Genomic DNA, 12,209 nt, shown 5'->3' with positions numbered 1-12,209 from the left:
AGCGCCTGGCAAGATGAGAGCAGAGGTTTGGGCATTCCTAAGAGCAAAGGAACGCTGCAGAACGGCTTCCGACTGGGGGACGGTGTCATCAGATTTGTGTTTCAGAAAGGCCATGCCGGCCGCCTTGAGCAGGACAGTTTGGAGGGGGCCGAGAATGGACGGATGCAGGGAGACCAATTGGCTACTGCAGCAAATCCAGAAGAAAGGCGAAGGCAACTTAGGCAACGGAGAGGTCAAGACGTCAAGAGGTAAAACTGACAGGATGTGGTCACTGAGTGTGGAGAATGAGGGAGGGACAACAAAGAAAACCTGGCTTAAGCCACAGGACAGGGAATGGTAGTGCCACTAACTGAGAGGGGACAGTCAGAGGACCAGGATTAGGGAGAGGATGGTGCGGCCTGCTCTGGGCAGGCTGAGTCTGAACGGCTTAGGGACCTCAGCGGTTAGATCTTTAGATGTGGAGTGAGAAATGGCTTTAGACGGAGTCTTCATCAGCATACATTTCAGGGGCATTTAAGATCTACGGATGGGCTTTAAAGGCTAGAAAATGTGCGAGTGTATAATAACGTTTGTTATTTGTAAGCATTCTGCAGACACTGAGTGCCCAGGGCTTTTATCAAGTTTTCAGAGGAGTTTATGAACTCCCAACAGACGAAACCGCTAACAGTGCGAGATGGGAAAAGGGACCATCTGTCACTAGCACGAGAACTCGCAGGAAGCCCAAAACTTAAGGAGCCAGAGCCTGGTATCAGGAAGGCACAGGAAAGAACATATTTTGAAAAGAGGGGCTGGTCATCTCTATCAGGAGTTCCATGAAGAATAAGAACCGAGAAGTTCAAATCTAGTTCTGCTAGCTTTGGCAGTCAGGAGGTCACCATGGACCTCAGTGGAAGCTGTTTAGATAAGGGCTGTGGAAAAGGACACAGGCTGTATTCCATGACGAAGTGAGTGGCGGGCGAGGAACAGGGGACAGCCACTCAAGAGTCTGGCTGGGAGGAAGAGAAAGCATCTCTCTCCGGCCCCATCTTTGAAAAGTGAATCTATCTTTTAAGGTCCTCGCCACCTTCATTAAGCCTTCAGAGTCCCTCGATTCGCCTCCCTCTGCTGAACTCTTCTAGAGTCTTGGCTTAAACAGTACTGATCATAATACGGTTTGCAGCCCTGGGTGCTCCCATGTCCCCGGGAGCATGTAAACTACTGAAAGGCAGAGACGGGGCCTTCTTGGCCCTCTTCGGGATTCCTCGCAGGGCCTTGTCACAGAGGGCGTTCACTCGCTCAGTGACAGGAGGATCTGGCCTGAGAGATGAGGGGTGGCCCTGCCAGAACAGCTGCTTAACCTGCGTGACCTCGTACAAACCTGTCTCCCAGAGTCTAACTAACTCTCACTCCCTATATATAAAGCAAGGAGACTGGACTCTTGAGGAGAAGAGGGGATATGCAGAACTGGAAAAGATATTCAATGTAGCTAGTGTTTTGGTAATGCAAGCCACAGAAAGTAAAACTGGATTAAAAGTCAAAGGACGTTCAAACAGGGCCTAAGAGAGAAATGGGTTCGAAAAGATTGAGAAACATTGGACTAGATGGCTTATAATTTTAGGTTTAAAATTCTACAATTATTTGGTCGTGCCGTTCAAGAGATTATGCAAGGTACCACAGTGTACATTTTAGATACAGAGAACAAATGCCATCTTTGTCTTCTGGGAATTAATATCCTATAACAAACACCAAAGAAAAATAAATGAAGCCGTAATTTTCTTTATAAACAGATCATGTGTATATACCTTCTACTGTGTATACCGTGGGTCATTATAAAAAATCATCTAGAAAAATATATTAAATATAAAAATATATTAGGCTTGCTGTTCCTGTTTTGACTATTTGCTTAAATGAAGAGATGGGAAAAAAGAATACCCTTCACTAGGACCAGTTTAACTCTGTGCCCCTTTCTTTGGAGATAAATGACCTCTATACCCAGTAAAGATTACTCAGAAAGCTTTGATCGTATGTAACGGCATCATCAGGAACAAATTACCTTCGCAAATATTCTGCATTCTTTCTAGTTCAGTATTTCCTTTTACCTTTCCTCAACACTTCACATATTTAAACCTGAGATCTCCAGGGAGAATCTGTAAAGTCCAATACTCCTACACAACTGTGGGGTCCATTATAACTTTGCCAGAGGAAAGGGGGTTCAAATAATACCTCCCCAACTGAAATGAGGTAATCATTCCTCATCGAGCTCTATGTAACACCATTGGAATTCAAAACACTGGAGGTAGCCTATTATCATGTGTTTCTCTTCCCTGAGTCAAAGATGAAAGCGTCTCTCTCCTGCTAGACAAGCGGTCATCTCCCCCACCAGAAACACTTTCATCTTGGCTCCTGAGACTCTGGCCCAGGTCTGATGGGAATGTGTGATGGACTGGAGCTGGGAAAGCACACCAGGTACTTAATTCTTTAATCAGGTAGTCATCTCAGGGAGGAGTTCTGCTCCTCAGAAAGTGGCCCGACCGCATTTCCCAATACAGAGTAACTAAAAACTGCATTTCAGAAGAGAAAAACAAGCTACGCGCTGGGTGGAACATTATTATTCCTAGTCTCCGCTACCAAGTTACAGGGAGATAAAAGGGGGGGGGGCCCTATTTTTAGAGAAAAGGTAAAAGAATGTGTGTAAAGAGTCTGACACAAATACTCTGTGATGTTGGTGGCTAGGGTTTCATTACAGAGGAGGAAGTAGAGACAAAGAGGAAAGGGCGGGGGGGAGCGATCCATGCCCCGGGTCCTTCTACCTTTCTCCCACTTAAAAAAGTTAGCAAATGAAATGTTACAGCGATCGGCTAACTGACGTATACAATAAATAATGAAAATGACAGCAAAGACTGATTTGAGTTCTCAGCCTTCTCCCGATGCTGTCATCCTGCATTTTCAATTCACGAAGGCCTCTTCACTGAAATTACCTTCACCTGCTTATTTCATGTTTCATAGCTAAGTTATCTCTAGGCAATAAAGACAAATATTCAGTGAACCCGGCAACGTGAAAGTAAGTTACAAAGCCTTGGTGTTAATTGACATTTGTTCCCTCCTCTTTAGACCAGAGATGTGTCTCTTAAAATGGAAAATGGAATTTTGATGTTTTCTTTTTCCATGTGTGATATTCTTAAAGAAGAACATGTAAAACTGTTTTCAAAAAAAAAAAAATTAAACTACATGGGTCAAAACAAAGAAAAACAAATAAAAAAGGGAAAAGAAAAACAATGAACAGGATAGTTAAAGCAAAGTTTAGTATTTTTCTTCCTTTTTAAAAAAAAAGACCTAGGATTTTTTACATTTAAAAGAAATCTTTGGACTCTCAGTATATTGTTTTTAATTCATGGAACAATGTAGCCATGTTTTTTTTTCTTTTAGCACATTGTTTTTTTTGAATACATAGGGAATTACCTAGGCCAAGTATGAATTCAAAGTAAAAAGCTGGGAGAAAATAAAAAACGCCACCATAAGAAAAACTCGCGGTAAATTTGGCATTCTTTCCAGTATATAAAAATAAAACTCAGTTTAAAAATATGATAAAAATGTCTGAAACACACACAAAGGAAAGAACAATTAAATGGTAGAAAAAAAATTAAGATAACTCACATTTCCCCTTCTAGAAGCTCTTTTCTTTGCAACTTAGATCTTCATGTGCAGTTTGCATATAGTAGCTCTGCTAAAAACAACCACATGGAAAATTTTTGTTCCAGATAATACTGCAGGATGGGGCTTGGCAGCTACAAGTCGTAATCAGAATGCTTTAAGAGCTAATGTAACAGAGATAACGACCTAACATGCATTTCAGTGCACACGCTTTACTGTTTTTTTATAAAGCAGGCTTGTGAGAGGGTCAAAAGCTGTTAGCTTCTACTTCACATGCATTCAGCGATGAGATTTTTCTCTCTTAGGCTAGGGAGAATTTTGCTTCTATGAATAAAAGAATTGCTTAAAATATAAAAGATTCTTTTTTCCAGGTAAGGCATTCTTGTATTATTCAAAGTTGCTCACACATAACAAGCCTGTAATGGCCCCAAACTTCCAGTTCCCAAAATGACTTTTCCCAGTAATGACAAGGAGCTGACTTCCATCTACAATTCATTAAGCCTCCCTCAGCCATCCCGTTGGCAACTGAAGAGGCTACTTATTTAATGGACGCGTAAATTCCATGTTACCAGGAGCCACTTTTCCCCAGGAGTAATCTGAAGAAGAAAAGAATGCTAATTTTATTTGTGCTTGTCACGGAAGAGGGAAGACAACAGTCCAAGTTTCCTTTATTTTGGCCGACAGACTGAGATGAAAGAGTCACAGAAACGTTGTGACTTCAATCCGAGTTCAAATGGCAAATTCAGATGAAGCTCTAACTCCGTGGAAATTAGCGAGGAATGTGAAAGGGGAGAAACCCCTCCGTCGGCAGTCAGGTGATCCAATAGTGTCATTCTCTTTCCTCTGACACTAGCTGGCTCTCACACAGCTGGGCTAAGATGGCTTCCAAAGTCCAAAGTGAGAGGCTAGCCCAAGGCCGCACTGGCCCTCCTGCTGGAGCTCAGAAGCAAGTGAATCAAAGACTCTTTTATTCTCCCTCCCCCCAGAACATGCTCCCTCTCTGTTGTAAACTGAATGCTTGCCAGAATGAATTATTTAGCTCGAAACAGACATAAAGAAATCTTAAATACCACATGTCTCTTGGAATTTTAATAAGTTCAGGTGACCAAACGAGTTGCTTTATTTGTTTCTCGTCTGACGTATAAAATTCACTTGCGGTCAGGATCCCATCAGGAGCAGTAGGTCATGGCAGAAATAGAAACTTCTGGAGCCAGAAGTACAGTTACAGCTACATCCAAACTCCACGTATGAAACTGAGGTGTTTCGAAGCGGTTCTTTTCACTGGCATATCTAAACTCAACACGGTCTTCGTGCTTCCTCGAAAATCAGGCTTCCCTTATGATTTTGCTATTTCTGCCAGCGGTACCTCAGTTGTTCTAAGAACTGGGCCTGAAACTCATTTCTGAAGCCTGCCCTGGCAGCCCCTTCCCCTCCCCTTTCAGTCTGAACTCTTACGTGATTATTGTCTGTATCATTCATTTGGCAATTGATCATGTAGGGCCCAAAAACACGTCTCCTAAGACAATTTAATTGTCTGCACATCTACAGCTAGTCCTTAAGGGCAGGGAGCCGGCCTTTCCCTCCATTGTGCTGACCTCGTGGCACATTACAAAAGCTCCAGAAATACCTGTTCGCTTATTTATTCAGTCAACAGAGATTTGTTGAGCTTCCAGTCTGTGCCGGGCACTGCTCTGGGTGCTGAAGACACAGCACCCAGCACAGAAACTCGGCAGCCCTGTGCTCAGCGAGCTTGCGTTCCATCAAGCTAAACACTAGAAGGTCCCCAAAGAACTCTGCTTGATCAGTTCCTAATACAGTCACTAAACTATCTAAGATGGACAATAAATTAAGATTTATTTCCCCAAAAGGAGGCCTACTGAGAAGTTCCCCATCTTCCTCTCCCTCCCAGAGAAATATCTGAGAACAGGAATGTAAAATTGCAAGAGTTTAGAATGTAGACCTACTGCCCACCCCTGCCCCATTCTACAGACCAGACAACGGAGGATCAGACTGGTCGAAAGATCATGTGGGCTGTGGCAAAGTCAAGTCAAATCCTGGGTCCCAACACTTCGTCCAGGAGTCCTAACACGGTAGTACAATTTACCCAAAACCGTTCAAAAATAAAGTTGTAGTCTACCTGCCATGATGTCCCTTCTCCTGTGTTAGTCCCTGCAAGAAAATTAGGAAAGTTGGCACTCACTGTTTGAATCCATTGCCCCTTAAGATTCCTCAATCCGCACATTATCTGCATTTTTTTTTATGTTGACTCCAAAATATGGAATTTTATTTAGTCTTGCAAAGTGCTTTGTCATTTTCTTTTATATTCTTAAAGCAGACTTATCATGACAAACACACTGAAATAACTGTTTCGGCTGTCAACCGGATTCTGCAAGTATAATTCTTGCCACATTACATTTTGTTCAAAGACGATATTTTTTAAAATTTTAAAAACAAATTTTTAAAACAGCAGAACCCTAACACTATCTTCCAAACTGATACACACCTTCCTCACGGGAATTTTGAATCCCAAAAGACAACATAAAGATTTCGGAGTTCGGTAAGTTTTATCTGAATAATTTTGTACTCACCATGAAGCCTAGCACGACAAAAGTATTCGCTATCATTAACTATCATAAAGGCTTAATGTAAATGGCAGTTGATGATCTTTGTTCACAGAAGCAACGTGCCCTGCCACACGGGAGTAGGTGGAAAACTTTAGGACTCTGAACGGAATGTTTACTAACATGAGGATTGAGAGGAAAAAAAAAAATGTTCTTCAACAGAATAATTATGCTACTTCAATCACAGTAAGCAAAAGCTTCAGAATGCATTGATTGCTTCTGGTAATTGCCAAAATGGGCAGGAAGAGCTTCCAGACATTACAGTCATCTCTGTTGTAGTGACACTGTTGAGCAGAGACTCAGTGCTTAGCACAGATTCCCAGGCTGTCCTTGAACTAAGGAGGCACTGCTATTCTGATTTCCCGTGCCCCTCTCCACGTAAGATGTCAGGTGCCCATCCACAGAAAGAGGCTATTTCTGTTTCTAGGCCCAGTTCCAGAACCAGGGCACATTTTCAGAAGTCCAGAAAAGAATCATCCTCTCAACTGACAGGTCCCAAGCTGGGCACAGATTACACACCCGAGAACCAACTGAGGTCTTGCTCCCAGGCTGGCTGGCAGCTAACAGGCCACCTTGGTCTGGCCTCAGAAGCAGGTTCTCCTGCTGAGATTGCACACCTGCCCAGTGCTGACAGCTGGGCCATGGAGGAGCCCAAACTTGGTTTCTAGGCTTGAGGCAGGCCACAGGGAGGCTCCTCCTGCAGGGATAGGGCGAGAGCCAGCTGGCTTGAATCAATCCTTTGTTTTCAGACTTACATTTTATCCCAGCTAAAATTTCAAGTCTTGATGAAAAGCCCCCCATTATTTCAAATGGTTGATTTGTCTTTAAATAACCCTTTAAAAATCTGAGCGTGATTGTTGGGTGCATACTACCAAGAGTTTACTTGTTTTCTGTATCCCTAGTGGTGGTGATCTGTGTATGACTCCACTCGGGTCCTTAAAAGGAAAAAAGCAGCTGTTTAATAAATGGCACAGGACAAAAACAGCAACACAGCGGCAGCAAAACTAGAAGAAAGCATGAACATTTTCACCTTCACTTTAAGTAGACTTTAAAAAATTCACACAGGATGAAATGCATACGAACTTCTTACCGTTTTGCAAATAAATACAGGAAAAGTTAAGAAGAGACCAAAAGGCTAGGGAATCCACTAACCACTCCAGTCTTTCCCTCACTTCTGATAAGTCACTTTCATTCCATTTAGAAAATTCAAGAAAAGCTTCCATATCTGATGAACACACTAGTGTGCAAAAACAATGCTTCTTGAGTTGACTTTGAAACAGTAAACAGAAAATGGAGTTATGAATGGGAGGCATTGGGGCCATAACTTGAGATGACTTAAAAGATAAAACTAAAACAATTTTTTGTCACTTAAAAGCCCTTAAGGACCATCTTAATCAGTGTTTGGACTATCCTATAAATACTGCAAACGGCGAGGCGAGACAACTTTCGAGGTCCCATGGACCAAATGTCTCCCAAAAGAATCAATGCTCAAATTCCCCGAGGTCTCACTGAACAATTGTTATAGTACCGTGCATCCAAGTATCTTTTCACAGCGAATCCATTCATTGAAAACCATCATCAAGGAATATTTTGCATGTTGGGTGGCCAATAATGTTTCCTTCTATCCATAAAAATCAAGATTTTACATAAAAAGAAACACGAGCATAGAAATGCATAAATACATACCTATATCTTTGAGGGTCAAAGCTGTTTTAGAAAAAGCAATCTAAATTGGATACCAATGCCAAAAGATCAATCATCTTGGAATTTTAAAATCTGGGCAACAAACTTGACAGCTAAAGTAGAAGACCAGCTTCATTTTAACTTGGAACACCCCAGTCACCTGCCTGTACCCCTCATTTCTGATATCCATCACAGTCTTCCTGGGCCATCTCTATGTACTCCACTAGTATGCAGAGAAAACACTCTTCTAGGCAAGAAAAACTCAGCATTCCTCTAGCTGTTACGCGGATGCTTCTCCCTGCTGAAAATACAATTTACGGAAACCATTGTCTCTCTAAAGCATTCTCATGGTTTCAAGCTACAGTGAGCTTGTTCCTCAAAACATCTACTTAAAAAAAAACCCATAGCACTCAGCTTGCGCACACGATCAAAAACCACTTTGCATTGTCAGGTCGCTTTACCCAGTATACTGGTCTCATCTTCCCGAAGACTCAGAAAGCCACTTGAAGGGTCTTATGTTTCCTGAACAGTGCACGTCTGATCCACAGCCCACCTCTTGCTCACATTCTCAATTAATAGTCACAGACTCCTAGAAAGTTATAATCTGAGAGGACCTTTAAAAATGATCGAGACTGAGCTCCACTTCAAATGAACTAAATGAGACTCATCAACCTTTTTATAGCCCAGGCAGTCAGGCGGATCTGGGTTCAGATCCTGCCTCTGGCACATTCTGGTTATGTAGACTGTTTTCTTATCAGTAAAACAGAGATAATGCCTACCTCATAAAACTTTGGAATGACCGAATGAAATAATAAATATTTTTTAAATTCAGACTTTCCATTTTTGTGTCCTTGTTAAGATCATCTTTTTGGCTGATTTTCTTCCTGGTTCATATTACACCAAATTACAAGGCAAAGACAGGAGTTTTTTTCCTACAGTGAGTCCTAATCTTATGGTGCCTACTCCAATGTGCGGCATCTTTTGAGAGAGCCACAGACCAACCACGCGAAAGAATTCATTAAACCTCTATTCTCACTACCTACTTCGGTAAATTTGTTCTTTAGCTCCCCCCAAAACCCATCACTTAGGTCTGTGTCTTTCCCAAACTGTGCCTCATCAAAACAAATACCTCTCTTTATCTCCCCTCTCTCTCTTCTCACACACATACAAACTTCATTTAAAACTAAGAGCTGAAAAAACCACTGTGTAGTCAAAATCTTTGGAATAATGTTAGCATCTTTACCATCTCTACCAGGATGTTGAGGCAAACTGTGATAGGTGGAGAAACGGGATTTGGAAGGACTCAAAATCTCTGGCAAACTTTCTTAGGATTTGTGGCATCAAGTCCTTATATGAGAATTACTCTAACGAATTTTGGCAGAAAGTAAACCAGAAACTCACCGGTCAGTTATTGGTAAAGCTAAGTACCGCACTTCACGCCAATCTGTGCAAGCAGATATCTACATCCACTATTAAACTCAGGTTAATATAATAGTAGATGTAGCTATCCTTCAACAAGAAACAGGTCCCATTAGAGGTGCTTGCCCCTTGGTAGTAAATTTATATTTAAGGGAGCATCTATTTTACTAGAAACATATTTGCTCCATTTGTTAGGCCAAAAGCGTCATTTTTGTTTCCTTAGCAGGAGGGCACCAACAAAAGAGCCAATCGGAGAGAACAGGATAAGATCCCAGGCCCCTAAGGAGCACCCAGATGTCTACCAAGTAAGGCTGGTTCTTTCAAGGAATATTTTTCCTAACACCTAAAATGGTTTAACACACAATGGGCATCTTGTACCAATTACACAAATTACCATTTGAGCAACTCTGGTGGCCTGGGAAAAGACCACAGAAATCCTTACTGGCCTCAGCTGTCCCCTCTAGCGGGGCTTGACAGCGCCCTCCTCTCGCAGCAAACTGCCAAAGCTCTCGGGCCAAACTCCAACGTTGCTGGATTCAAAACCGCGAAAATGTGAACCCTGCTAAGCAAACGGTAGGGCGCGTGATAACTTATTCCTTTTCTTTTCTCGGATTTGAGATGCTTGTGTCCGATACCAATTATCTAGGTTCACAACTCGCTTCCCGCATCCCATCCAGAGGAAAGGGAGAGGGTGTGCGGACCCAAGAGAGGACTGGTGAGTTCTACCTCCGCGGCTTTCCTAGTGCGAGAAATTGAGTACACTGCAGTCCCACGAACAGATGCAGATACAAAGGAAGGAGAATGCTCTTCCTACTCCCGCTCAAAAGAAAAACAACAACATGCAGCGGGCGTTTAGCTGGAAATGCCGGGCCCTGCTCCGGGCCGACAAGGCCCGCAAAGTAGGCGTCTGGAAACTGGAGGAAGGAGGCTGCCCAGCCAAGTGGAGGCCAGCGCGTGAGTGTACAGACTCCGTCCCAAAGGGGCCGAGGGGAAGGAGATGGGGGCTAAGCAGCCCCGCGAGCCGCCGAAACTCTACTTACATAACGCTTCAACTTTTTCTCCGGGGGGGACTTTCGGAGCCATCCCGAGCAGACCACTTCGCCGCCGCTCATGGTGCGCGCCTCTCGGGCTCCGGCCCGGGCAGCGGACGGACGGACGGGCGGGCGCGCTCGCGACACAGCCGACGCCTGCGGGGAGCGCAGCGCCGGGGACCTCGCTCTCCGGCCGCGCAGCGCGGGCCGACGGGGCGGGCGGACTCCGAGGCGCGCCGGCTCCGCGCGTCCCGGACTCTCTCGCAGGTCGGCGGGCGTGAACAGAAGGGGGCTGCGCCGCGGAGGCCGACTCCTCGGATCGGGGGCCGTCGCCGGAGTGAGGGCGCCCCGGCCTCCTTTCAGGGCGTCCGCCTCGCCGCCAGGCGCCCCGTCCCGCCGCCCAACTCTGCAGCGATCGGGCTCCGCGGGACTCTGCTCCAGCACCGAGCCCGAGCTCCGGTCCCCTGCGCTCCGCCCCCTAGGGACAGGACCTCCCCAGAGCGCTCTCCGAAGCAGACACTACGCTGCACGGGCGCGCGCGCGCGCGCGCGCGCACACACACACACACACACACACACACACACACACACTCACGCACACACACACACGCGCACACACACAATGCCCCGCGCGCAGCCCACTCCCGCTCGCTCGCTCTCGGTTTCGGTGCGCCCAGGACGATCCTCTCCTTCCCCCTCGTCGGGGGAGGCCGGGTCACTTCCCCGCACGCCCGGGAAGCGGGGAGGGAAGGGGACGCCGCGAGGGTCCCGCGGGCGGCGGGCGCAGGGCAGGTCCCGGGGCAGCGGCCGAGCGCGGGGCGGCAGCCGCCGGAGCGGGCGGGGAGCGGCGGAGGATCGAGGCGCCCCGCTGCTCTGCTGCTCGGCTCCGGGGATGGAGCCCACTGTCCCGTCCCCCCGCGCTCCCCCTGCACCGCCTCCCCCACCCGGGCTCGCGGCAGATCCTGAGCCGCGGGACCCTCGGCCCCGATCCCTCCCTCTCCGGGCTCCCTCTTCCTCCCTTTCCTCCTCCCCTTCCCACGATCGGGCCAGCTCCGGTTTCTACCCAGACTTTCTCTGAAACTCCGCCCGAGCGCCTCCAGCCAAAACAACAAGGGCCGGGGAGCAGGGGATGGACTGGGAGGGAGAAGGAGAGGGAGGGAGCGGGAGTCCGAGAGGCACCCTGGGATCTGTAGTTCAGGAGCTGGAGCGGGGTCCTCCGCCGCCCCGCGGCGGTGGCGGCCGGAGCCCCCGGCCCGGGAAAGCGACCGAGGCTTCGGCGAGGCCATCGGCGCCGGGGCTCGGGCTCGGGAAGGAGTGAGAAACGTTCATATGTTCAGTCGGGTTTGCCATCTTGGCTCACCCGGCGTCAGTTTGGAATTTGGGGAGTTTTCTCCACATGACAGCCTGCAAAACAAAACAGTCTGGGGGTGGGGGGGAGACCGCGGCGCCCAGGGGAGGCCGCGACCCCGCGGATTCCTGCGCCGCAGACCGAACGAGGGGCGGGGACCGGGAGGGCGCGGGGGAGCGCACCAGAGGTACCACCAGCCTGGAGGGGTGTACAGAAGGGGACCCATCCTGGCGAGCGTAGGCTGGTCCCCCGGAGCAGCCCTGCCAAAGTTGTGGGAGCGCTTAGTGGAGCCAAAGGATTCAATCGAGTCTATCTCTAGGACATTTTACAGCCTCACACTGCCTCCATTTGTTGCCAGTTTCTTCCACTTGACTTTGTACTTGTTTAAAGTCTACCCTTGGGATGTTGGACTAGAAAAGGGAAGCTTACTGGATGTCCTAGTTCTATTTGCTTACTTGTGTGTGTTTTACAATTATGA

At 46.7% G+C, this 12,209-nt stretch overlaps 1 protein-coding gene across 4 annotated transcripts in view; it reads right to left on the bottom strand.

The window, feature by feature from the left end:
* GAB1 (GRB2 associated binding protein 1) overlaps positions 1–10,986 on the bottom strand; it is a 110,161-nt gene extending 99,175 nt beyond the window's left edge. For all 4 annotated transcript variants that reach the window (XM_016123297.2, XM_016123295.2, XM_016123298.2 and 1 more), the window contains exon 1: positions 10,394–10,986. In XM_016123297.2, coding sequence (XP_015978783.1) covers positions 10,394–10,465 — 72 coding nt within the window. In that variant the 5' untranslated portion in view covers positions 10,466–10,986. The remainder of the gene's footprint in view (positions 1–10,393) is intronic.
* Positions 10,987–12,209: the final 1,223 nt, after the last annotated feature.

Source organism: Rousettus aegyptiacus, unplaced genomic scaffold, assembly GCF_014176215.1.
Source record: "Rousettus aegyptiacus isolate mRouAeg1 unplaced genomic scaffold, mRouAeg1.p scaffold_m13_p_16, whole genome shotgun sequence".
Taxonomy (NCBI): Eukaryota; Metazoa; Chordata; class Mammalia; order Chiroptera; family Pteropodidae; genus Rousettus; species Rousettus aegyptiacus.
This window is presented reverse-complemented; position numbering and strand designations above follow the sequence as displayed.